General features: G+C 43.4%; 1 protein-coding gene across 5 annotated transcripts in view; it reads left to right on the forward strand.

The window, feature by feature from the left end:
* chd9 (chromodomain helicase DNA binding protein 9) overlaps positions 1–23240 on the forward strand; it is a 77658-nt gene that overhangs the window by 48684 nt on the left and 5734 nt on the right. For all 5 annotated transcript variants that reach the window (XM_086107440.1, XM_086107441.1, XM_086107442.1 and 2 more), the window contains 23 exons: positions 153–239; positions 1142–1279; positions 1562–1683; positions 3284–3527; positions 5018–5194; positions 5801–5944; positions 8143–8398; positions 8483–8693; positions 9444–9639; positions 10342–10545; positions 12184–12369; positions 12456–12566; positions 13349–13548; positions 14771–14970; positions 15050–15209; positions 17324–17413; positions 19254–19357; positions 19695–19812; positions 19901–19958; positions 20392–20440; positions 20542–20821; positions 21345–21550; positions 21649–22497. In XM_086107440.1, coding sequence (XP_085963566.1) covers positions 153–239; positions 1142–1279; positions 1562–1683; positions 3284–3527; positions 5018–5194; positions 5801–5944; positions 8143–8398; positions 8483–8693; positions 9444–9639; positions 10342–10545; positions 12184–12369; positions 12456–12566; positions 13349–13548; positions 14771–14970; positions 15050–15209; positions 17324–17413; positions 19254–19357; positions 19695–19812; positions 19901–19958; positions 20392–20440; positions 20542–20821; positions 21345–21550; positions 21649–22497 — 4390 coding nt within the window. The remainder of the gene's footprint in view (positions 1–152; positions 240–1141; positions 1280–1561; positions 1684–3283; positions 3528–5017; positions 5195–5800; positions 5945–8142; positions 8399–8482; positions 8694–9443; positions 9640–10341; positions 10546–12183; positions 12370–12455; positions 12567–13348; positions 13549–14770; positions 14971–15049; positions 15210–17323; positions 17414–19253; positions 19358–19694; positions 19813–19900; positions 19959–20391; positions 20441–20541; positions 20822–21344; positions 21551–21648; positions 22498–23240) is intronic.

The following is a 23240-nucleotide window of genomic DNA, read 5'->3' on the forward strand; positions in this document are numbered from 1 at the left end:
AATGCGCTCTAAAGCAAGTGTGTGTAGGTTGAGAGGCATCTTATCTCCTCTTGCTCTGTGGGCGGACACATCTGTGTATGCTTGTTGACTCCAGATGGCAAGTAGGCGCGAGAGTTGATTTGCTCCCTTTGTCTCCCTCTTGTGATTCACAGATGGAAGAAGAGCTCTACAACCCAGACTATGTCGAGGTGGATCGTGTCCTCGAAGTGTCTTATTGCGAGGACAAGGACACAGCAGAGGTAAAGGGTCCTTTCATTAAAAAAAAAAGAGTCCTTTCATTAAAAAAAAAATTGTCAGGATGAAACAGTTTACAGCAGGGGTGTCAAACTCAGGTCCTGGAGGGCCGTTGTCCTGCATGTTTTCCAAGTCTCCCTGTTGCAAACACACCTGATTCAAATGAACGGGTTCAATGTCAGGCTTCTGCAGAGCTTGCTGATGATCTGATCATTTGAATCAGCTGTGTTGCAACGGGGAGACTTGGAAAACATGCAGGACAGCGGCCCTCCAGGATCTGAGTTTGACACCCCTGGTTTACAGTATATCGGTAATCCGTGCCAAGATTTCAAACGGTTCGTAAAACAGCTTCAAATGTAATTATTGACAAAATCATATTTAGAGTAATCTGCTCTACAATGTGCCAAATTAACCGGAGTATATGCAAATCTGAATTTGAGCTTCTTCTGTCCATCCCTTGCCATTGAAGGAAGCAAATTTGCAATCATTCAATGTCTCTAACGAATATACGCAGTGATTGTCTTGTAATGTGGGTTGTGGTGAAAGTGATTTTTACATCCCAGATTTCCTTGAAAAATGGACAATTGTGACCGGTGAATCTTTTTGTTGTTTACGACAAATGCCCATGATATTAACACCAACATGATGTCTCTATCTAGCTCTCTTTCCATGTAGCCATCTGGTTTTGGTCATGCTAATCGTTAAAGGAAATTGTGATACTATTTTATTTGTGTCTGGTAATTATATCTGCAAGTTCTGTCTTCAACGTTTTTATGGCTTATATTTTCTCTGCTGAAGCACCGTCTTTTATGCCTGATAAGTGGCCCAAGGCCACGCTAACGGGCTCTCTGGCAGGCCTTTTGTCAGCGCTATGAATGCACTCACTCTCCCGCGTGTCCGCCGCCAGGAAGTGATCTACTACCTGGTAAAGTGGTGCTCGCTGCCGTACGAGGACAGCACCTGGGAGCTGAAGGATGACGTGGATCAGAGCAAAATAGAAGAGTTCGAGCAACTGCAGGCAGCTAAGCCGGACTCGCGCAGAGTGGTGAGTGGAGCGCGATACACAGCTCGCAGTATTTTTGAATCAGTTTAAGGGGAAATAGGTTTGGGCTTGAGCTTCTACTTGTATAGCTTAATATATTACTTTCCTTCTCACTAAGATGCAGCCATTTGTCCAATTTTATTTGATCAATGACTAATAATCGGCCTTGTACAGGTTTCAGTAGATTTCTAAATTTTTGTCTTTTATTCCCCTCTGAGGTCATTCTAAATCTACTGTCTTCAAACTGCTTTATGCTGAGCCAAAATAACAATGCGTCCCCTGTAGGAGCGGCCCCCAGCCAACCTGTGGAAGAAGAGGGAGCAATCACGCCAATACAGGAACGGCAACAGCCTCAGGGATTACCAGCTGGAGGGGGTCAACTGGCTGCTCTTCAACTGGTACAACAGGTCAGTTTCAACCATCAGACTGTTTACATGCTTCAGCAGATGCTGCTGTTTTGGTTAGCGACTGAGGCTTTCCAATGTCAAAAATGTTGCATTTAACAAAGAAAAATCAGTCTCGTAGTTCCCCCACAATTGTGGCACAACAATGTCGTTAACAGTCTTTAACTCTTGTAGTTTTCTGCTACATAATCATGGTTAGATAATCTTTCAGCACAGCACAATGAAACTATATTACAATGTGCACTAATTGAAACCTTGAATTCATTTTCAGAGGTGGTTTATGTGCTTTGGTAAGCGCTGCTTTTTTGGTTAGTGACTAGTATTTCCATTCAGTTGAAACCTGTGCAAAAAAAAAAAACAATTACTAATGATTTCATATTATAGGTTAACTAATATTTAGCTACATAAAATAGCCTACATTTTTCGACTTTGGAGTGTACAAACCAGTGTCGCCTGTGTGTGAGCCCGAAAGATTTGATTCAGCTCGCCCTTGCAAATTTTCAAAACCAATAAACTCCAACAAACTGCGAAATAAACAAGCCTATAAACATTGGAACCCACACAGTATATAATAATAAACATTTGTTCCAATCATCGGTCCATATTTTTTCCTTGAATTGAGTATTGCCTTCAGAGGGGTTCATAAAAATTGAAATGGCCCCTGACAGGAAAAAAGTTGATGTACTTACGCCAGTGAGTATAGATTCAGACGCCTGATAATAAATATTAAATTACATTTTCTGTCGGCTGTTGCTGCGCTGTGTCCCCGCTCTCATTTCAGAGCTGCGGCATTTCCTCATTTCCGAAACGTACCTTTTCCGTTTTCACCCACGGTCGAAAAAGGAAGCCGGCGCAGTACACCTGGAGTACACACTCCATTATGCTTGTGTTACATTTGAGCGCGCAGGAGTATTACATGCCCACGCAGAGCGATTTGTCAGCAGCGGAAGGCTGCTCGAGCAGCCGGTGGGAATATCAGCATGTTTGCCCCATCCTCTAGATAGCTGTGTAAATGCTACACAAAGGAGCTTGTGATTATGCTTCTCTCTTTAGTCTTTTAATATCATTTGCTTTGTTGTTATTTTTAACTCTTGATGTGTTTTATTTAATGTGCTTGACGCAGTGCAATAATCATACACCCACTTCTTTAAACAGGCCAGTTGTTCTTATTGGCACGAGTATATTTCCTTTAATGATTTATAACTGGTATTCAGTCAGGTTAGTAATCCAGTGTTATTTTGAATAAGAAATCATCAGCATGTTAACATACAGCAACCTGAGCAGGAGAAATATAAGGCAATTGGATAATATATAATGCCATGTAATTGGTTCATAATTCAAATGAGAATTGACAAAAACAATAACATGCTAACAGTCGGTATGCTAACTTATAGCAAGATCGTAACCTATACTGTATCGTAAGTTCAGTGAAGTACTATTTGGAATGAGAATTGAAAATATGCTAACAAAGCTAACGTAGAGCACAAGAGCGGTAAGATGGATCCATAAAAAGTTCTGTAGTCTAGTCAGTATTTATTATGACAGTTGGATAGTTGGTATCTTAAAAAATGGCAAGTCTTTCATTTCCCATCATCATCCTTAGGCGTAACTGCATTCTGGCCGACGAGATGGGCCTGGGTAAGACTATCCAGTCCATCACCTTCCTGGAGGAGATCTACCGCGTGGGCATCAAGGCGCCTTTCCTCATCATCGCCCCGCTGTCCACCATCGCCAACTGGGAGCGCGAGTTCCGCACGTGGACACACATGAATGTCATTGTGTACCATGGCAGTGTTGTCAGCAGGCAAATGCTGCAGCAGTATGAGATGTACTTCAGGGACTCGCAGGTAATTATGAACATTGTTCAAAACTGTTTCTTGCATACCAAATGACTGGGAAGCTGAACAGTTCTCCAGTTTTCCAGAACTTTTTTAGTCAAGCATAAATTAAAAAAAAAAAAAAACATTGGTTGACAACTTAGAAAAGTCAGGTTAGGATGTCAGCTTTCATTATCTTTGCAGAAAGACTGAGTTTTGTTCCAATTCTCTTTTCCGTTTCAAGTCACTTGTTGGAAATTTCTAACATTCCTCTTTCTACAATGTCAGCATTGATTTTCACATACGGGTTAATTTCCAGTATGTCAAAGCAACATGTGGCACTTTTAACACATTTTACAAATCAGAAGCTGCACGAACGTCATTTGTTATTTTTATGGCTGTAAATCAGCAGTGGTAAATCAAAGTAAAGGCTGACTTTAGAAATTAGGATTTTTATTTTTTTTTTACCCGATACCGATCAGCTGAAAATCATATGATCAGCCTTGATTTCCGATCATGTTGATCAGATGGGGACGGTCCTTGTTTACATTCAGCTGCCTCCATTAAATAAGGAAAAGGCACGGAATGTGTAAAAATATCAAGTGTTCAAAGATTACCACTGAAGTACGTCAAATTGACCAAAGACCACTTTGACGGAATGTTTTATTTTATTTTATTTATTCATTTATTTTTCTTTCTTTATGGCGTGCCTGAAATTACTTTCTCCCGGCTTCTGATTGTGGTTAAAGTGCCAGGTAATTGTAGCTTTTGTTTTGACATGCCCTTCCATCCACAGTGTGGGGGAAAATTGTTTTGGGAAATGGCCTTCAAGTCAGCCTCACAGTTGAGAGACTTTGCGGTTTAATCTCAGGACTTCCTGTGTAGAATTTGTATGTGCGTGCATGTTTTTTCTTCAGGTACTCTGGCACTCCCACATTCCCAAAACATGCATGTTAGGTTCATGACTGTGATTTGAAGGGTAAATTGTCCATCGATGCAACCTCCCCCCGCCCCCTTTTCTTTATACTGTATGTGCCCTTTGACCAGTCCAGTGTAAAGAAAGGTGATTATGCTGCTGGGATACCTCAGACTGGCACTTGTCCAGCATTTGAGCTGTGACATTGTCAGTCCTGTGATGGCGTAGCATTCCGAACCATAGATAAAGATGTTGAGAAGCAGAGCAAAGCTGCCACCTCACTGTGATGTCAGTGCAGGCTCCGAGGTGGGGGTAGCACTCCTTCAGCGCCTCTCAGGCTTGTCTGTTGTGCGAAGGAGGCTGATGTATAATCGAGTGGGCCTCCAGAGGTCCGTTGTCAAGACGATGGCAACAAATGCAGAGGCGAAGTGAGTCGATGCTTACTCGTACGTGTCGACAAATAAGCAATCCTGTGGGTGGGAGCAGGATAGGTGCAGGGTTACGGCTCTCCTGTGGCGAAATAGAATTGAAAAGTGTCAAATTAGCTTTCAACTAAAAGGGTTGACTGCTCCTGTCTAATGTGTTCTTTTCTTGTTATTTTAAGGGCCGTGTGTTGCGCGGCGCCTACAAGTTCCAGGCGGTCATCACCACGTTCGAGATGATCCTGGGCGGCTGCCCCGAGCTCAATGCCATCGAGTGGCGCTGTGTCATCATTGACGAGGCGCATCGCCTCAAGAACAAGAACTGCAAGCTGCTGGAAGGCTTCAAGCTCATGAGCCTGGTAGGCCTAACTTTCAGAGTAACTTTCTTTGTTGCTAGCTACATGCTACAGTGGCCCTTCAAGTCGATCCAGATCCTCTCCTCAAGTACAAATTCTGTGAATCCAATAAAAAGTAACCACATAGCGGGGCTCTTGCATAAACAAATGCAAATCATGATTACAACATTCAACTGCTCAGCTACAATAAAGATTTTTATTTGAAAAAAAAAAGAAAAAAGAATCGAGCCGCCATTTTCCCATCCCCTGTAAAAGAATGAAAACATATGTTTATAAAATTGCCTGTTTCCTGGACACAGTTACTACTTTTCTATTAGCGAGGTCTTGGCACCATCTTGTGGCATCTTAGATCGTTATTTAATATGCACCAAAACACAAATAGGTTAGTTACGTTCACTGTAACGTAATACAAGAAGAAAAAAATGAGTGTTTCTTGTAAGATGACTGCTAGGTACAATACACCTACGTCAACTATAATAAAGTCGTCAGGCCCTCTAAGGCAAATTAGCTCCAGGGGTCGTTCGGGCTGTTCAGTACAATAAAGTGAAGTCAATCATATCATATGTCATATGACGTTAACATGAGCGGCTTTGCTTCCGTTTGTGTCAGGAGCACAAGGTCCTGCTGACGGGCACTCCTCTCCAAAACACAGTGGAGGAACTGTTCAGCCTGCTGCATTTCCTGGAACCGGCACGTTTCCCGTCGGAGAACACCTTCATGCAGGAGTTTGGAGACCTCAAGACTGAAGAACAGGTGAGTTTGAGATCATAGTGCCCTATCAAAATGTCTGTATGGCAAATCATGCCGCTTTGATGTTTATGTCAGCCAATGCAGACTTGAATGTTGAGCTTTTGTCTAACTGGGCCACAGTATCATTTTGTAATACACACACAAGCACAAACACCGATTATTGGTATGCTGGTTTGCGATAAGAGATATAAATAAATACCACTCGGTCTTTGACCATGTATCAATATACTCAACTCAACTGTATTTATAGAGCACTTTCAAACAGCCATCGCTGCATACAAAGTGCTGTACATGGAGCAATCTAACATATACAATAAACAGTAAAACAAATCGGTAATAAAGACGGTAGAAAGCACCAAACAGTAAAACCAAGAACACATCTAAGTCATGCTGAATCGAATGCCAAAGAATACAAGTGAGTTTTGAGGAGGGTTTTGAAGATGGGCAGCGAGGAGGCTTGCCGAATGTTCAGTGGGAGGTCTTTCCAGAGAGAGGGACAAGCAACAGAAAAGGCTCGATCCCCTCTGAGCCTCAGTTTAGTTCTTGGTACTTCTAATAATATCTGGTCCGCAGACCTGAGGCGCCGGGCAGGTGTGTAGGGGCGGATGAGCCCAGAGAGGTAAGGTGGCGCGAGATCATTTAGAGATTTGAAAACAAATGTGTGTGAGATGAACCCACAAGCACACGATGGCTGCTGATTAGCTGTGTGAAGCAGGCATAGTTCACAATTCTTCAGTACCATAACATTCATAAAGGTTTCGTGATGGTGACAGTTTGACCCCAGATCAGGTTAATTTCCATTGGTAACGATCAAATTCCACTTTATTTTTTGTGAGGCCTTCTTAAAGTTTCTGTTTATAGATAAATAACTATGCAGTGAGAAGTGGGGGGGGGGGTAACACACTGATGAAATTAGTAATTAGCAATCTTAACTGAATATTGATTTTGGTGTGTGAGTTACGTCTCTGTGGGCTGCCTCTGCAATGATTTTTTTTTGTTACCTCATTGATCACTTCATATTACTTGTTTTTGTATGAATGCTCGTGACACTGTGTGGGCGTGTGCATGTGCGTGTGTGTGTGTTTGTCTGGAATGGTGGCCTTTTGAAAGTGGAAAAACAAGACTCATATGTTGTTCCGTTTGTTCCGTTAGCAGCAGGCGCAGCAGTGAACATTTCTAGCTCGTGTGTTTTCCTGCCTTCCTCCAGGCGTCTGTGTGGTTTTTGTTTGCAATCGAGACTGAGCGCCTGCACAACAACACAAGAGGGATAACAATGCAATATAGAAGTATTCACACTTACTCTTTTATTCCAGTATTTATTTTTTTGGTCTTACTTTTTTATTTTATAATTGTATGTAACATTGTGTTCAAATTTAGTTATTATTTTATATGTCATGTATTTTATGTTCATGTTATTTTGTTTCAATCCTGGACTTTTTTGTGTCACATTTTTCATTTAAGTCAAAGATTTTCCTTGCAATAATGTTCCCTCACTTGTCCAAATCGGGTATTCTGGTTAATATTGCTTTTGTGGAATCAGAATGAAGAAGACTAATGACATTTTATGCAACACTGCTACCTGCTGTCAACTGAAATTGATGTCAAAGTCACCCTGCGAATGTTTTCCTGTGTGTTTCCCCTGTGTTTTTCTTCTCAATAAAAAATGCTGTCACTTATAAACAGCACAGTGTTTACCGTTAAAGGAGAAGCCAACCCCCAAATTTTCAGTACAATAAATTGTTCGTTACTTGAACCCTGAGCAACTGTGATGCCATTTTCAGTTGACAGCAAGTGGCAAAATGGCTGCCCTTTGAGGTGGATAAAAGCGGGTGGATTTTGCCGCTGAATTCATGTTCCACAAATCCAACATTAATCAAAATGCCGTGTTTAGACTAAGTGGCTGCGCAAAGAACGTGTTATTGTATAGACGATTTTGGGGTTTGTTTCCTCTTTAAGGTTGACACATTGTTGACCAACAATCGAAGGGAAATGAACAACATTCTATCCAATTTAAAGTACAGTACTACAGTACTGATATATGTACTGACCGTAGTTTGACGAACAACGTACGCGCAATTCTAACAAAAATGTAAGCCATATCTGTTCTGTTCGAGTTGACCCGATGTTTTTTCAACGTCTAAATATAGAGTCTTTAAATGCAATCTCTCAAAAAGTGTCATCGTTCTTGGTTTGGTCAACAGGTGCAGAAGTTGCAGGGCATCCTTAAGCCAATGATGCTGCGGCGTTTGAAGGAGGATGTGGAGAAGAAGCTGGCGCCCAAAGAGGAGACCATCATCGAGGTGGAGCTCACCAACATTCAGAAGAAGTACTATCGCGCCATCCTGGAGAAGAATTTCTCCTTCCTGGCCAAGGGAGCAGGCCAGGCCAACATGCCCAACCTGGTCAACACCATGATGGAATTGAGGAAGTGCTGCAACCACCCCTACCTCATCAAAGGTACGACCGGATCCCAAAAATGAGAGTTTTGAAGTTCTACAATGACATGAGTCATGCAGCTAATGCCATCCGTGTTGTTTTCAGGGGCAGAAGAGAAGATCCTGGAAGACTTTAGGGAGGTTTATAGCCCAGCTGCCCTGGACTTCCACCTGCAAGCCATGGTGCAGTCTGCCGGGAAGCTGGTTCTCATCGACAAACTGCTGCCCAAGATGAAAGCCGGCGGGCACAAGGTGCTCATCTTCTCCCAAATGGTGCGCTGCCTGGACATCTTGGAAGACTACCTCATTCAGAGAAGGTACTTATCAGTATCGAGGTCACACAGGAGAATTTAACATACATTCTGGTTGTGCAAATGTATTTGTTTATTTATTTTTTTATTACCACGGCAACCATGGGCAGAGCTAGGGCAGGATCACAAATCAAGGGCTACTCATAATTGCCAACTACCAGCTGCTCTCAGAACATTTTTTTTTCCAAAAAGGGAACAGCAACAATTTAGTGACTTTTTGTGCTGTAACTGACTACTTCTGGAGACTCTGAGACTCCATTCAGAGAACGTTCACTCGACCACGTCCAGACCGCAAATGGTATGGCACTGCCGCAAAGCCTCCACTGGCTGATTTAACTACAGTACAAAGTGAGGTTTCCAAAAAGATTTTATCCTAGATGTGCAGGCACTATTTTATCACCAAGCCACCCAGTTGCACTCGTTGTTCATTACTGTAGCATATTTGTACATGTGGCAACACAAACATCCCGGTCGACAAAATAGCCAAACATTTGTCTGTTTATTATTGATTTTGACATGATGGGCTTTCGTGTATTTCTTAAATGATCTTCACTCAGCCAGCTTCGAATTCATGAGTGCAGAAACTCAGAACCTTGCTCAGAGGCACTTATTTGGAACGGGGCATCTCAAGGAACAAATGAACTGGTTGTTTCATTTTCAAATCAATTGGTGGGCATGCACACCAGAGATTGAAGTTTGACATGCATCAATTTTCCATAACAAGTCCCGGTTCTCATCAACCCCCTATATTCGTAGGTACTTGTACGAGCGGATAGACGGTCGCGTTCGCGGGAACCTGCGACAGGCAGCCATCGACCGCTTCAGCAAGCCCGACTCAGACCGCTTCGTTTTTCTGTTGTGCACACGAGCCGGCGGGCTGGGGATCAACCTGACAGCAGCGGATACCTGCATCATCTTCGACTCGGACTGGAACCCACAGAACGATCTCCAGGTAGCGTCCGCTGATGTCAAATCAAATTATTGTGCAGCAAATTTTTGTTTTCATTTATTTGAATAGTAAATGCAAATGAAATTCAGCATGATTTTTAATTTATTAACCCTTAGAGAAGAATTCAAATGTTATAATCATTCAGTTCACTACAACCTATAAAATGTCTTTGTGCTTTATAGGGAGGTTTGTTCGCAAACAATCAAATTGTGATCTTTCGAATGATGAAAAATATGTTGTTTCGTTTGCATCGACTACCTAGGAAAGTCCAAGAAGAATATCAGTTTCATAATAACTTGATAAATTGAGTATTCTCTAAATAATGAGACTAGATTCTCCAAAAGAAACATGTCTTTTATTAAAAAAAAAAGACTATATTCCTGTTATGATACAGGTTTGTTATTTCCAAAAAATAACAACACTACGTGATTCAAGCACGAATGTCAAATTTATGTGATATGTCACTAGAATAGCTTTCTATCAGCCCAAAGCTAGGTTAAGAAAAAATCATTGCTTTATTGTGTTTGCTTTCGTGGCCCGCTGGTCCCCATGTGTCTGTATGCACATTTTGAAATGATACGGCAGACAGTATGTTGTTGATTTTGTTTTTTTTGTCGACCCGTGGAGACCTGAGTTTGAGAACCACTGTTTTTTGCATGATTATTTAATTTTATTTTTGTTTTTTGTACTCCTGTATTTGCACAGGCACAGGCTCGCTGCCATCGGATTGGTCAGAACAAGGCGGTGAAGGTGTACCGCCTGATTACCAGAAACTCGTACGAAAGAGAGATGTTTGACCGCGCCAGTCTCAAACTGGGTTTGGACAAAGCGGTATTGCAGAGCATGAGCGGCCGCGACAACAGCCTGGGAGGAGGCGGCGCTGGTGGAGCAGGAGGCACTGGGGGAGGGGTGAGTCATGAGAATTTCATTTTTATGGTTTGTTTTGAATGACAAATGAATATTAATTATCCAGTAGTCATTTGACTTACTTAGATCATTTTCTTTATTTGCTTCAATTTATTTAATTTAATTTAATTTTATTTTATTTATTTGTTAGGTTTTTTTTTTTTTATTAAAAAAACAATTGCCTCTCCTGTTCGGCTACTTACTCACGCAGCATGGGGGTGGTTGCCTCATTTCACTTATCCAGTCAAGGGCTGGAAAATAAAAAAATGTGGATTATCTGATTAATTATAAAAAAAAAAGAATTGATAGATTAATAATTTATTCAAATAATAGTTACTTGCAGCTGTAAAATGTGATCCATCCTTCAAGGCCTTCTCTGCTGGCCAGAACGGCATCAGAAGCACAGACCGACAGTCACAGATGACATGACGTGATCATTTGTGGATTATTTGTTATTATTGTTTTTTTTCAACTTAGTGCACATTATTTTTGCAATGTCTTCAGAACGTCCATTGCTGGTGTCGACCACACGCACTCACGCATGCGCGAACACACGTACGCCATTGAAATAATTTCTTCTTTGAACCAATCAAATTTTAGATTCACCACTCTGTGCTTTCATGAAGGCTGTGTGACGAGTGACTTTTTCCGTCGTCTAATTGGCTCACCTACATTTGAGCTCGCTGATTGGCTGAGTTTCGCATGAAAGATTGTTTTATGGTGGGGAATGATGTCGGAGGATTAACAATTGATTTTCAAGGCACATTTGTCAAGAAAATTGGACTTTATGATGCCAGGTCAAACAACACCGTTGCTGAGTGGCTTGTTTCAACCTGGAAATTGTTTTTTTTTTTGTTTTGTTTGTTTGTGTGTTTTTTTGTGGGGGAGCATAGTTATCTTAGAAAGACAGGCAGTAGTAAGTGAGCGAGGTTGGCTGTATCTGCATCTCTGGTGAGTACGCAACCCAGCGTGTGTTTATGATTTGATGGTGTTCTTAGGAGGTGGATTAGGTCACATTAATACCCATTGAAAACTTGGTTCCAAAACTCCTGCCACTGCATCGAAATCGCCAGGTCTCACTCATATATGATCAGAATCGGAATAAACCTAAAACCCTCATCAGAACATCTCCATTTCTTATTATTTTTACCTTTCCTCTTCAGCTACTTAGACATGCCTTATTGTGTCTCATCATGCAGTTTAAATTTAGATGAATTGTTTATTGGAAATGCATTTGTACAAAACAAGGTTTGAATGAGAGAGGGAGATGGAGAAGAGAGTTCAAAGCAAAAAACATCAAAACAACAGCAGCATAACAACAGTCCAAGACAGCATTAATTTACGTAGGTGTTGAATTTTATCCATAATTGTGTGTACTGGGAGGCAGTGCTACACAGCCTGTGAGGAAAAGACCAAATAGCACAAAAGCAGGAGATGTTTTCTGGGACGTTGATCCTAGCATGTCATTTTCAGTTCAGTTCTACAAACTCTCAGTAAGTCAGGGTCATGCATTTCAAATGTTTGAGTATAATTGCTTTTTCATCATGACAAACCAAGGTAATACCAGTCCTCATTTTACACACTTGTCTCTTTGAGGGTTTTGCTTTCAATGTACGGTAATAATATAATTCATACTCCCAGGCGGTCCAGCAACAGTTATCCAAAAAGGAGATTGAAGATCTGCTGCGACGCGGAGCCTACGGCGCCATCATGGACGAAGAGGACGAGGGGGCTAAGTTTTGCGAGGAGGACATCGACCAGATCCTCCAACGACGAACCAAGACCATCACTATCGAGTCCGAGGGCCGAGGGTCCACCTTTGCCAAGGTGGCACGGCACGCCAAGACATTTTAGATGAGTAGAGGGGCGGATACCAAGTAGGATTACTAAGATTGTCCGGTGTCATCTTCCAGGCCAGTTTTGTAGCATCCGGGAACCGCACAGACATCTCGCTGGATGACCCCAACTTCTGGGACAAGTGGGCAAAAAAGGCAGACATCGATATGGAAATGGCCAATGGCAGAGTAAGTACACTTAAGTTACAGAAGATCAAGTGGGGGACTCTTGTCTTCAGTAAATTCTAGGTCAGTGTTTCTGTGGTATGTGGGACTATGGTCGTCTCCAAGAACCTACAAGTGCTCCATGAGTCTCATGAGCTTGGAATTTTCTGGAATTTTGTTTGAACTTTTGGCCCATTTTCCATGGAAAGTACCATTTCCATATTTGAGCAAAGTACCATTGGCTTAAAAATGTCTGGGTTTTTTTTAGGGGATGCGATTGAAAACATTAAAATGAAGGTGACTAGAATAAAATCTAATGCTATTCAATGGAATGAGTTAGTACAATTTCCAACAACCGGTGACACACAACACACAAAATGACGAAAAGCTACAGCGGAAGTAACAAATGGTCTGAAAATTCCAGGCCTGGGTGTTGTCATTAGTGGCGTTCTGTCTGCAACATATGACACATTTACTGATTTGCACACAAATTGAAACAAAATATAATTGTATTTTAGTGCCACTTCCATGAATAAAAATACAATCCATGCTTTTATGATCTTTATGGATGCTCTTCTTCATCACAATCTGGGCTTTTTAAATATGCAACATAAGAGGTGTGTCCATGATTTAACAAGCAATAGATTTGCCTGTTTTGCGTGCAGGTTGTTTTGACACAGCCAGATAAATTTTGATTGGATTGAACATGAAAATACATATACAATAAAAAAAGGAAAAAGTATAGGCTTTGCTGTTCAAAGCCGTGCCATTGAAAACCAAACTCAGCAGTCTTGTTACGCCTACAGAACAGCCTGGTTATCGACACGCCTCGCGTCAGGAAGCAGACGAGGCCCTTCAGCTCCACGAAGGATGAGCTGGCAGAGCTGTCGGAGGGCGACAGTGACAGTGACGACACCAAGCCCAAAGTCAGGCGAGCCCATGAGCGGCCCAACAGCTACGGACGCACAGAATGCTTCAGAGTGGAAAAGAACCTGCTGGTATATGGGTATGCACATTCACTTAATAGATCTTATTTCTATCTAGCTCTCTGTACATACCTATAAACATAACTGTTCTTTTTTTCCTCTGTGGACCCTACACCCAGCGATTTGCTGAAAAATTGTGGTTCTCTGCAAATTTTTTGTAATGTTGGCGGCAAAGTACTGGCTATTTGGCTAATTGGTGTCAAGGAACTATCTTGAAGTGCCACATCAAGTTTTTAGCCTGTGTTGTAAGTGGCACAGTAGAAGATGCGATACAGTCTTGACCACAAAGGCTATGTTTTTGCTCTGCTGCTTTTGTGTCTGTTAAAAATATCATCGTGGTGGTATTGTCATGGGGCGGCCCGGTAGTCCAGTGGTTAGCACGTCGGCTTCACATTACAGAGGTACCGGGTTCAATTCCAGCTCCGGCCTCCGGCCTTGCATGTTCTCCCCGGGCCTGCGTGGGTTTTCTCCGGGTACTCCGGTTTCCTTCCACATTCCAAAAACATGCATGGCAGGCTGATTGAGCACTCCAAATTGTCCCTAGGTGTGAGTGTGGGCATGGATGGTTGTTCGTCTCTGTGTGCCCTGCGATTGGCTGGCAACCGATTCAGGGTGTCCCCCGCCTACTGCCCGTAGACAGCTGGGATAGGCTCCAGCACCCCCCGCAACCCTAGTGAGGATAAAGCGGTTCGGAAAATGGATGGGTGGATGGATGGTATTGTCATGGCAAGACAATTGGTATTTTTATGTAATTTTTATGGGTTGCTGTCTTAGAGCTTATTTTTTCTTTTCAAAAAAAAAAAAAAATTTCAAACCTGACAATTGTCATCAGTGGTGATGTGTCAGCTGTATGTGCCACATGCTCACATTTGTGTACTTATTTACTCAACTCAACTCAACTGTATTTATAGAGCACTTTCAAACAGCCATCGCTGCATACAAAGTGCTGTACATGGAGCAATTAACATATACAACAAACAGTAAAGCAAATTGGTAATAAAGACGGTAGAAAGCACCGAACAGCAAAACCAAGAACAAATTTAAATCTATTTAAAGTGTAATTCGGCAGTTTGGTAATGAAGTGCTGCCTCCACAAGTGAAAATACAACCGCAATTGCTTCTGTGATTGTTTTTTTTCCCCCCCGCACTCTGGGCTGCACCTTATGCAAGTAGTTGCTGCTGGAGTTAAGGTCAGGGGATGATGGGGGCCACAAGATGAGTTTTCCTTTTATCGACTTCCAGGTGGGGCCGCTGGAAGGACATCCTCAACCACGGTCGTTTTAAGAAGCAGCTGACCGACTGGGACGTAGAGTCCATCTGTAGGTCACTGCTGGCCTACTGCCTGGTACACTATCGTGGCGACGACAAAATCAAAGGCTTCATGTGGGACCTGATTGCACCCACAGAAGATGGCCGCACGAAGGAGCTGCAGAATCACTTGGGTATGTGGACTCATTGACGTATTTGAGCCGAAGGGACCAGAGATGGACTTTAAACCTTGGATTCTTCCGCCGCCGCCAGGTCTGTCTGCGCCTGTTCCCCGGGGCCGCAAGGGCAAGAAGATGAAGACCCAATCCAGCTCGTTCGACATCCACAAGGCCGAGTGGTTGCGGAAGCACAATCCGGAGCATATGCTCCAGGACGACGGCTACAAGAAACACCTCAAGCACCACTGCAACAAGTAGGTTAACGCGGGTAACAGTTTTACGTTGACAATGGCCAATGCTGTTTCTAACATTACTTGATATCTCAACGTGGGTAAAAAAAGTAGAGGGTTTTGGGGGGGGGGGTTGTTTGGATTCAGTTTCATTGAAAAGACAACGGACAGTTTTAATCTCAGCTGGCCCTACTGTATTATTGGAACCTTAATTTTTTTTTGTCTTCAAAGTTAAGGATTCAAAGATTATAACTGTTAATTGTTAAAAGATTCTCTCACTCAATTAGTCGCTTGTAAATGCAGCCCACTGATTGGGTCTCAAGGTTGAGTTTTTTTTTTGCATCTTGAAGCTCTGTTGTATCTTAAAGCACTGGATTAATAAGGTTTGAAGCAGTCAGTTAGTCACTGAACCCTTTAATCAATAATTACCGCACCCGCAGCGGCTCCTCTTGTTTTATGTTGATAGGGAAGAAATTTAATCTCTGCTGTATGTTACATGTTACACATACAGTACATTTGACAATAAAGTTTTATCCTATCCAATCCAATAATCCATTCATCAATTTTTCAAGAGCTTGTCCACATTAGGGTCACCGGTAAACTGCAACCTATTCTAGCTGATTTTGGACAAGAATCGAGGTACACCCTGGACTGGTCACAGGGCATACAAAGACAAGCAACCATTCACATTCACATGTATGAACAGTTTATAGTCAAACTTAACATCCGCACGTTTTTTGGAATGTGGGAGGGGATGGCAGGTTACCCAGAGAAAATCCATACAAGCACAGGAAAAACATCCAAACTTGAGATTCAAACTACTCAAAAGTGTGATGAAGATGCGCCAAATAGGAGGCCCAAAATAAATTTTAGTAACTGGAAATGTAGTCAAATGCAAATAGAATGCACTTTTTACTCTTTTCCTGCGCACCCCCTTGCTTGGGTAACAACGAGCCACTAAAAGATGCACTGGAGCTGACACTCTGCTGATACATTATCAGACGCAGCGAGCGGTTGAGTGATGGAAATCTTAATGAGACTTCAGGCACCGACTAATGGCCACCATGGATCAGACTTACTTGCAGACAGACGGAGAAGGTGGGGTGGGTGCCATAGAGACAAAAGCCAAATAGATGATGGCGCATTGTTTTGAAACAGTCCTGCGTTTTCCATCGAAAGTTCCCCTTTGTTTCCCAGTGCAACCGGGTTGAATCCCACTATTGTGCAATACGCGGCACGCAGGGTTTGCTGACGATGATGTTTTCCCTCTGGAGGACAGGCACTCCCTGGCGTTCAATAGAAACCAAAGCGAGGAGTGACATGTCAGGCTTAAGCGCTCATGTTGTCACTTGCGACGTCTCTTCCCGCTCGTGTTGCTTCTGGCTTGGGCTGGTGCCTCTGAACGGAGCCGACAGGGATTCCTCGCATGCCAGCCGACTGTGTCACACATCTCAGCTGGCTCGCTGCGTAGCGAGCAAGTGACAGCATGCAAATTTTTGGCTCTGCGTGCGTGCGTGCGTGCATGTGTGTGAGTGAGTCACACTGCACACACTTGCATGGAACCCGAGGGGAGAGTGATGACAGGTGTGGTGGAGCATCGCAGCAGCTGCTTGAGTCACACAGGAGTGTTGAGGGTGCGTGGGCGTAGCCTACTTATCACACTTTATTTTTCCCAGGAAAGATGTTGAGCTAAAAATGTATCAAATATCGTGTATATGGCTGTGATGCTGGCCCTCTGTCTCTAGTTTTCCATTCAAATCGCCTCGCAGGTATGACTGACATATGGTCTGCCCTTCCTTCCTGGGCTTGTCTGATTTCCTCTGTCTGATTTGGACAATGTTTGTGTGTGTGTGTGTCCGACTTCCTGTTCCTGAGGACTCTTTGTTCCTGTACGAACTGTCCGACTGTTAATGGGTTTGCTTGTTTTTCAGCAGCGGTGACAGTTTATCCTTCACCATTTTATCCATGATAAATATTTCTGTGTTGAGTATTGATGGTGCATATTTTCATTTGGTGTTCAACCAGGCGGAATGTGCGTGTGTATGTTTTGCATGTGCGCATGCGAGTGCACCGCGCCCTCACGGGATTTTGCGTGGTCAGGGCTTTTCTTTTCTAAGCGCTGGCTTTTCTCTGCGCAGGGTGCTGCTCCGGGTTAGAATGCTGTACTACCTGAAACAAGAGGTAATCGGCGACGAGGCCCAGAACGTTCTGAACAACGTGGACGCTAGGTGAGTGCACCATTGACATCCACTACCTCTGGAGACTTAAACAACAAAGCTGAGAAATGGATGGTATAAATATTTGATGAGGACAGACTAATTGCACAGCAACGGTAGATGACTAATTTCCAGGCCTGGACCTGCTTTGAAAATTGCAATCGTTATGCCACAAACACATTTTAATTTCATGAATGCTTTAACACGTGTCTGCAGTTGGGCTTCAATAACATTACCTTATCAATTTATCTTACAATAACTTATACCTCATATTAAACACACCCGCCAGCATCAGATGAAGGAATTAATGAATACAGACCGATGTATTTACATGGAACAGAAAAGGGTGGTCTTGCTTTTGAATGTCCAATCATCAACCTGTTGAAGGCTCAGCAGCCAAATCTTTAAGATAGCCATTGAGCTCCACCTGCCGGAAGTTTTGAAAACTGCATTGCATTTTGGTCAACTCAACTGTATTTATAGAGCACTTTCAAACATCCATCATTAAAACAAACGCGAGTAGGGAGCAATTGTGATTGCAGTGTTTGGAAAAACATACAAAGGAGGTGTATATATATATGTATATATATATATATATATATATATATATATACAGTCTATGTATATACAGTAAATATTCTGTAGTGCGGACTCGTGTTTGCGCTGTCCAATTTGTCCTGATAACAGAAATTCCTCATTTGGGAAATGAGCATGGTACATGTCCTTTATGAACCTGCAAGTATGTTGACAAAATGCACGTGTAACATCACAATAAAATGCAAAAATATACTGTCCAAAAACTGTTTACTGCATATAACAAAAACTGCAATACTGTCCAGGTACAGGTGTATAAAAAAAAATCACAAAAGTACAGCACAGTACAGTATTTTAATGCTTATTTTTTGCCTGCCTTGGGGAAGAAATTGGTCTATTTTGGATTGTTTTGTTGCGTGCAATCTTTAGCTTATGACAACGTTCGCCTGCGTGTCATACAGTTTTCTTGCTAGTTGCAAGTAACTGTCCCGTTGATCACCGATGTCTGGTGATTCTTGTGCATACTGAAGGATTTTTGTTGCCACTGGCATTGCTTCCTTGCTGGATGGTGGCTTGTCATCAAGAGTTGAATCGATGCCTTGTTTTTTAACGTTTCGTAGATTTGCATCTTTCCGACTCCCAAGTGTATCCTGGATACTTTTTACTTTGTGTCCAGCCTCGCTCAAACGGATGCATTTCACTCACTCCGCTAGTCATGACAGTTCTTCTACGTTTCGATGCCATGATCTACAGGACGCAAGTTAATAAAGTTACATTTTTTCGCAATTACAGTAAAACGCACGCCAATAAAAAGTCACTTACACGTCGTCGTTTCGAATCTGATGAATGAAAACGGCGAAGCGAACGTTTCTTCCGTCGTGTGGAGTGGGCGCTCCTTTTTAAGCTAGTGCCGGCGATCGACGGGACGTAAGTGAATAAAGTTAAAATCTTTCGCAATTAGAGTGAAACGCACGCCAATAAAAACTCACTTACACGGCGTCGTTTCGGATCTGATGATCGAAAAATGCGAAATGAAAACGTGTTTTTCCGTAGCATCGGGTGGGCGTTGCGTGTATTTAAGCTCCCGCGGCATTACACCTCCATTCGGGTTATGGGTAGTGGAATTTCCGCTTACGCAAGTTCCGGTTACATGTAATATCGGAGTCAAAATGTTAATGCATAGGTTTTTCTTCCGGGTGAAGGAAATTCCTTTTCATAGAATTCCGGGGATGGGAATATTTACTGTATTTATTTATTTATTTATTATTTTATGTCATGCCTTTGTAATGTATGTCTTACTCAATTGCTCCTCCTCCAGTGAGATCAAGATCTGGGTACCAGAGCCGGACCACTCGGAACTTCCGGCCTTGTGGTGGGATATCATCTCTGACAAGTGTCTGCTGCTGGGGGTCTACAAGCATGGTAAGCGTATACCACTTATCTCAGCTGAAGCCTATCCCAGCTGGTTTAAGGCAAGAGGCGGGGCACACCCTGGACGGCCCATCGCAGGACACATACAGTACAGACAACCCAGCAGGCCAAACGTTGAAAAATGTAATCCTCAATAAATCGAACATGCATTTGTTTGAAATTTGGGAGAGGAAGCTGGAGTATCCGGAGAAAAACCACTCACAGGAAGAACATGCAAACTCCACACCGCACCCAAACCCCGAAGCTCAGAACTATCTAGCGGATGTGTTTACCGCTATTCCCCGTGCAGCCCCTTTCTTAGAAATCTTTTTTTTTCTTTTTTATACAGGTTACGAGAAGTACAACACCATCCGAGCAGACCCTGCACTGTGCTTCCTAGAGCGTGTTGGTCGACCAGACGACAAGGCCATCGCTGCCGAACAGAGAAGCAATGATTTCATGGACGGGTGGGTAACAAACACTCAAAAACATGTTTAACATTTTTTTAGCAAACAATATCTTGAAAGTTGGACATTTTTATGTGCATGTCTGCAGGGATGTGGATGATCCAGAGTACAAGCCTGCTCCAGCCCTGCTGAAGGACGACATGGAGGTAAACATCAGACCCGGCCGGACAAAGGCCAACGTTGTCTCCTTTTTGAAAAGGCCGATCAATGATCAGACTGGCAGAGATGAAAGTGTTCACACTCAGCACTGACTTAGCGGTCACGTCTGCTCTCATTAATCATGCGAAGTAGGTTTTATGCTCCCCCCCCACGATTCAAACCTTTTTCGTGGTGTTTTGTCATGTCTATGACATGCTTTTTGTCAGAATTCCCCCAACGAGCCAAGAATTACAATGCACTTCATAAACCTTTGTCTTGTCTTTCTGAAATTAACCTGACCAATGGCAAGCACACACTTTGTTACCGTGACGACGAGGGATGAGATTGAGGTGGCATAGGACGTAAAGTCAATTTTTCATAAGATGCCCCTTTAAGATGAGATGTCTTTCTTTCAAGTAAAACAATGAAATTTCCCCATAGGATGACGCCTCCTCTCCGGGGGACTTGGTTGTCACTGACAGCGCCGGAGGTCAGTATTAATCACCCCAAAATCCTGCACGTTCTCAGCATCTCTCTGAAATTCCACACACATTCATCAGCAGTAATGCATTTCCTCATAACCAACCTCAGACACTGTTTCGGGAGTAGCGAGCGCCTACTGGCCCTCGTCTTCCGTGCTCACTGCCCGGCTGAGGCGTCTGATCACGGCCTCGCAGCGTTACACCAAGAGCCGACAGATCCTGCATATCCACCAAGTGCAGTCGCAGTCGCAGTCGCAGTCGCAGATGCCCATCATGATGTCTGCGCCGCTCGTCCAACCGCAACCGTCGGCGGCGCTACTGCTGCCGCCAGCAGTTCTCAGTGACCCGTTTAACCCCAAGATGGCCGCCAAGATTGAACGTCAACAACGGTGGGACAGAGAGATTGGCAGAATAAGAAATATGGGCACTTATTAATATTGTCTGTCTACAATAATGTATGCGCATAAATATGCTCGCCTAGCAAAAGGTGCATTAAGCACATGTTGCATGATGAAGCGGGGCAGTTTTATACCACTACAAACTATAAACATATGACAAAAATGTGCTTGTCAAAGTTTATGAATTTAAATATTGATTAAATATTTTGGACATGTACATTTTATAACATTCATGACTTTTGTATCATTTGTATACAGTATGTGTTCAGACATTTTGATTTAAAAAAAATAGAAATGAATTCCCATTTTAATTTAAGAGGCATATGATGTTATTAAGAATATTTTAAAAAAGTATCAAATAAATGCCTGAAATGTTGATATGTCCAGCGTGGACTAAATGCCTCAACCTCTTTGTTTTATGTGCTGTAAGAAAGTGGTTTGGAATTGCTGTTTTACATTTTAGTTATCGATAGCATCAAAACTGTACCATCATATTTATTTCTATTGTTAATAGATGGACCAGGCGGGAAGAAGCCGACTTCTACCGAGTGGTCTCCACATTTGGCGTGGTCTTCAACCCCACGCTGGGGTGCTTCGACTGGACAAAATTTCGGGCGATGGCGCGGCTGCACAAGAAGACGGACGAAAGCCTGCAGAAGTACCTGTGCGCCTTCGCCGCCATGTGCAGACAGGTTTGCCGCCTGCCACCCAAAGAAGGAGGTCAGAGGTTACATATACTTGCCTATATGGTGGTAACTAGTCTTTGGGTTTGACTTTATTTCACCACATGCTCACATTCTTCCCGTCTCTTTTCTCAGACTCTGCGGTGGACCCATCCCTCAATATCCAGCCCATCACGGAAGAACGGGCGTCACGCACCTTGTATCGGGTGGAACTGTTGCGCCAGGTGAGGGAGCAGGTCCTTCGCCACCCGTTGCTCTACGAGCGCCTACCGCTGTGCCAGATCAGCTCTGACTTACCCGCATGGTGGGAGATCGGCACCCATGACCGGGACCTGCTCATTGGCGCCGCCAAGCATGGCGTCAGCCGCACGGATTATCACATACTGCGGGACCCCGATTTGGGGTTTATGGCGGCCCAGCGCAGCTACAGCCAGACGAAGGCCATTCCGCAGCACTCGCTAGGATTCACGCCGCTCCTGCAACCTCAGTACCAGGCATCGGTCTCTGCTTCGGCAGTTCCACCCCCTGCCCCCAGGGACTTGGAGTCCGGCGGGGTCATCCCGAAAGCAGAGCCCCCCTCGGTCGGTGAGGAAACCAAGGAGAAAGCGAAGGACAGCTGGAGTCCCATCCGAGCGCAGGAGACCCCCGCAGGAGTCGTGGAGGACAAACCCGAGAGCGAGGGACAGATGGTGGCAGCAAGGACAAAGCCCCTCACGCCCAACTCATCCGAGAGGAAGCCCAAGAAGGCCAGCAAGAGGGGCCGCAGGGAGAGGCGGACATCAGGGACTGACTCGGGCGGCTCGTCGTCCAGCTCTTCGTCGCGCTCGTCCTCATCTTCCTCCTCATCCTCTTCTTCCTCGTCCCACTCCGGGTCCAGCTCGTCATCGTCTTCGTCATCCTGTTCCTCTGGCTCTTCCTCTTCGTCGTCCTCCTCCTCTTCTTCGGATGACAGTGACAGTGAAGGAGAGAATGGGAAGAAAAAAGGTGAGAAGTCAAGACTCAGTGTGGTAACAAAATAGGATTTGGGGACATGCTGTAACCAAATTGGAATGCCGAAGTATTAAATGAATTGATGACTGTCATAGCGTGTACCAAATGGCCCAAGCATCAGGCAGTGCCACGGTCCTCTCGGAATCAGTGTTTATTATCCTTAAAAATAACGAAATACATTGATCCGCTGTTTCCTCAGTATGCCTGAAAACTGTGTGTATCCAAGTGAAAATGTATTTTGTGGGTCCCGAATACAACCCCCCAGTTGTGTCTCCCTGGAAAGTTCGTCAAAAATCAGTGGGCATGAAATTGGGTGTACATGTCTATAATGAGGAGACGCGTGAAAATTTAAGGATTCACGCCCTAAATTGAACAGAAAGTTTTTATTCAAGCAGCTGTTTCGGGTGATTTCTAGAGCTGGTTCTGTAACAAATTTCTATTTGATAATTGAGTGGCACAAATAAGCCCCAGTTAGAAGCAGATAACCGAGATGCTAATTTGCATAAACCATCTTATGTCGGTAAAGTATGGTGTCAAAATTGAATCATTACAAGCTTTTTCTTTTTTTTTTGAGTTTGAAAAAATTCCTTTCGCCACTTTGGCTAATCAATATGAAATTGGGTGTCTTTATCTATTGCAATGGGAGGTCTGAAAAGGTCTCAAGAACTCATACCTGAAATTGAGCAGAACGTCCACCATTTTGGGCAAACAATCTTGCCATTTGGCAAACTCAACAA

The sequence above is a fragment of the Hippocampus guttulatus genome, chromosome 3, assembly GCF_054856545.1.
Source record: "Hippocampus guttulatus isolate MCC_2025c chromosome 3, RoL_Hgut_1.0, whole genome shotgun sequence".
Taxonomy (NCBI): domain Eukaryota; kingdom Metazoa; phylum Chordata; class Actinopteri; order Syngnathiformes; family Syngnathidae; genus Hippocampus; species Hippocampus guttulatus.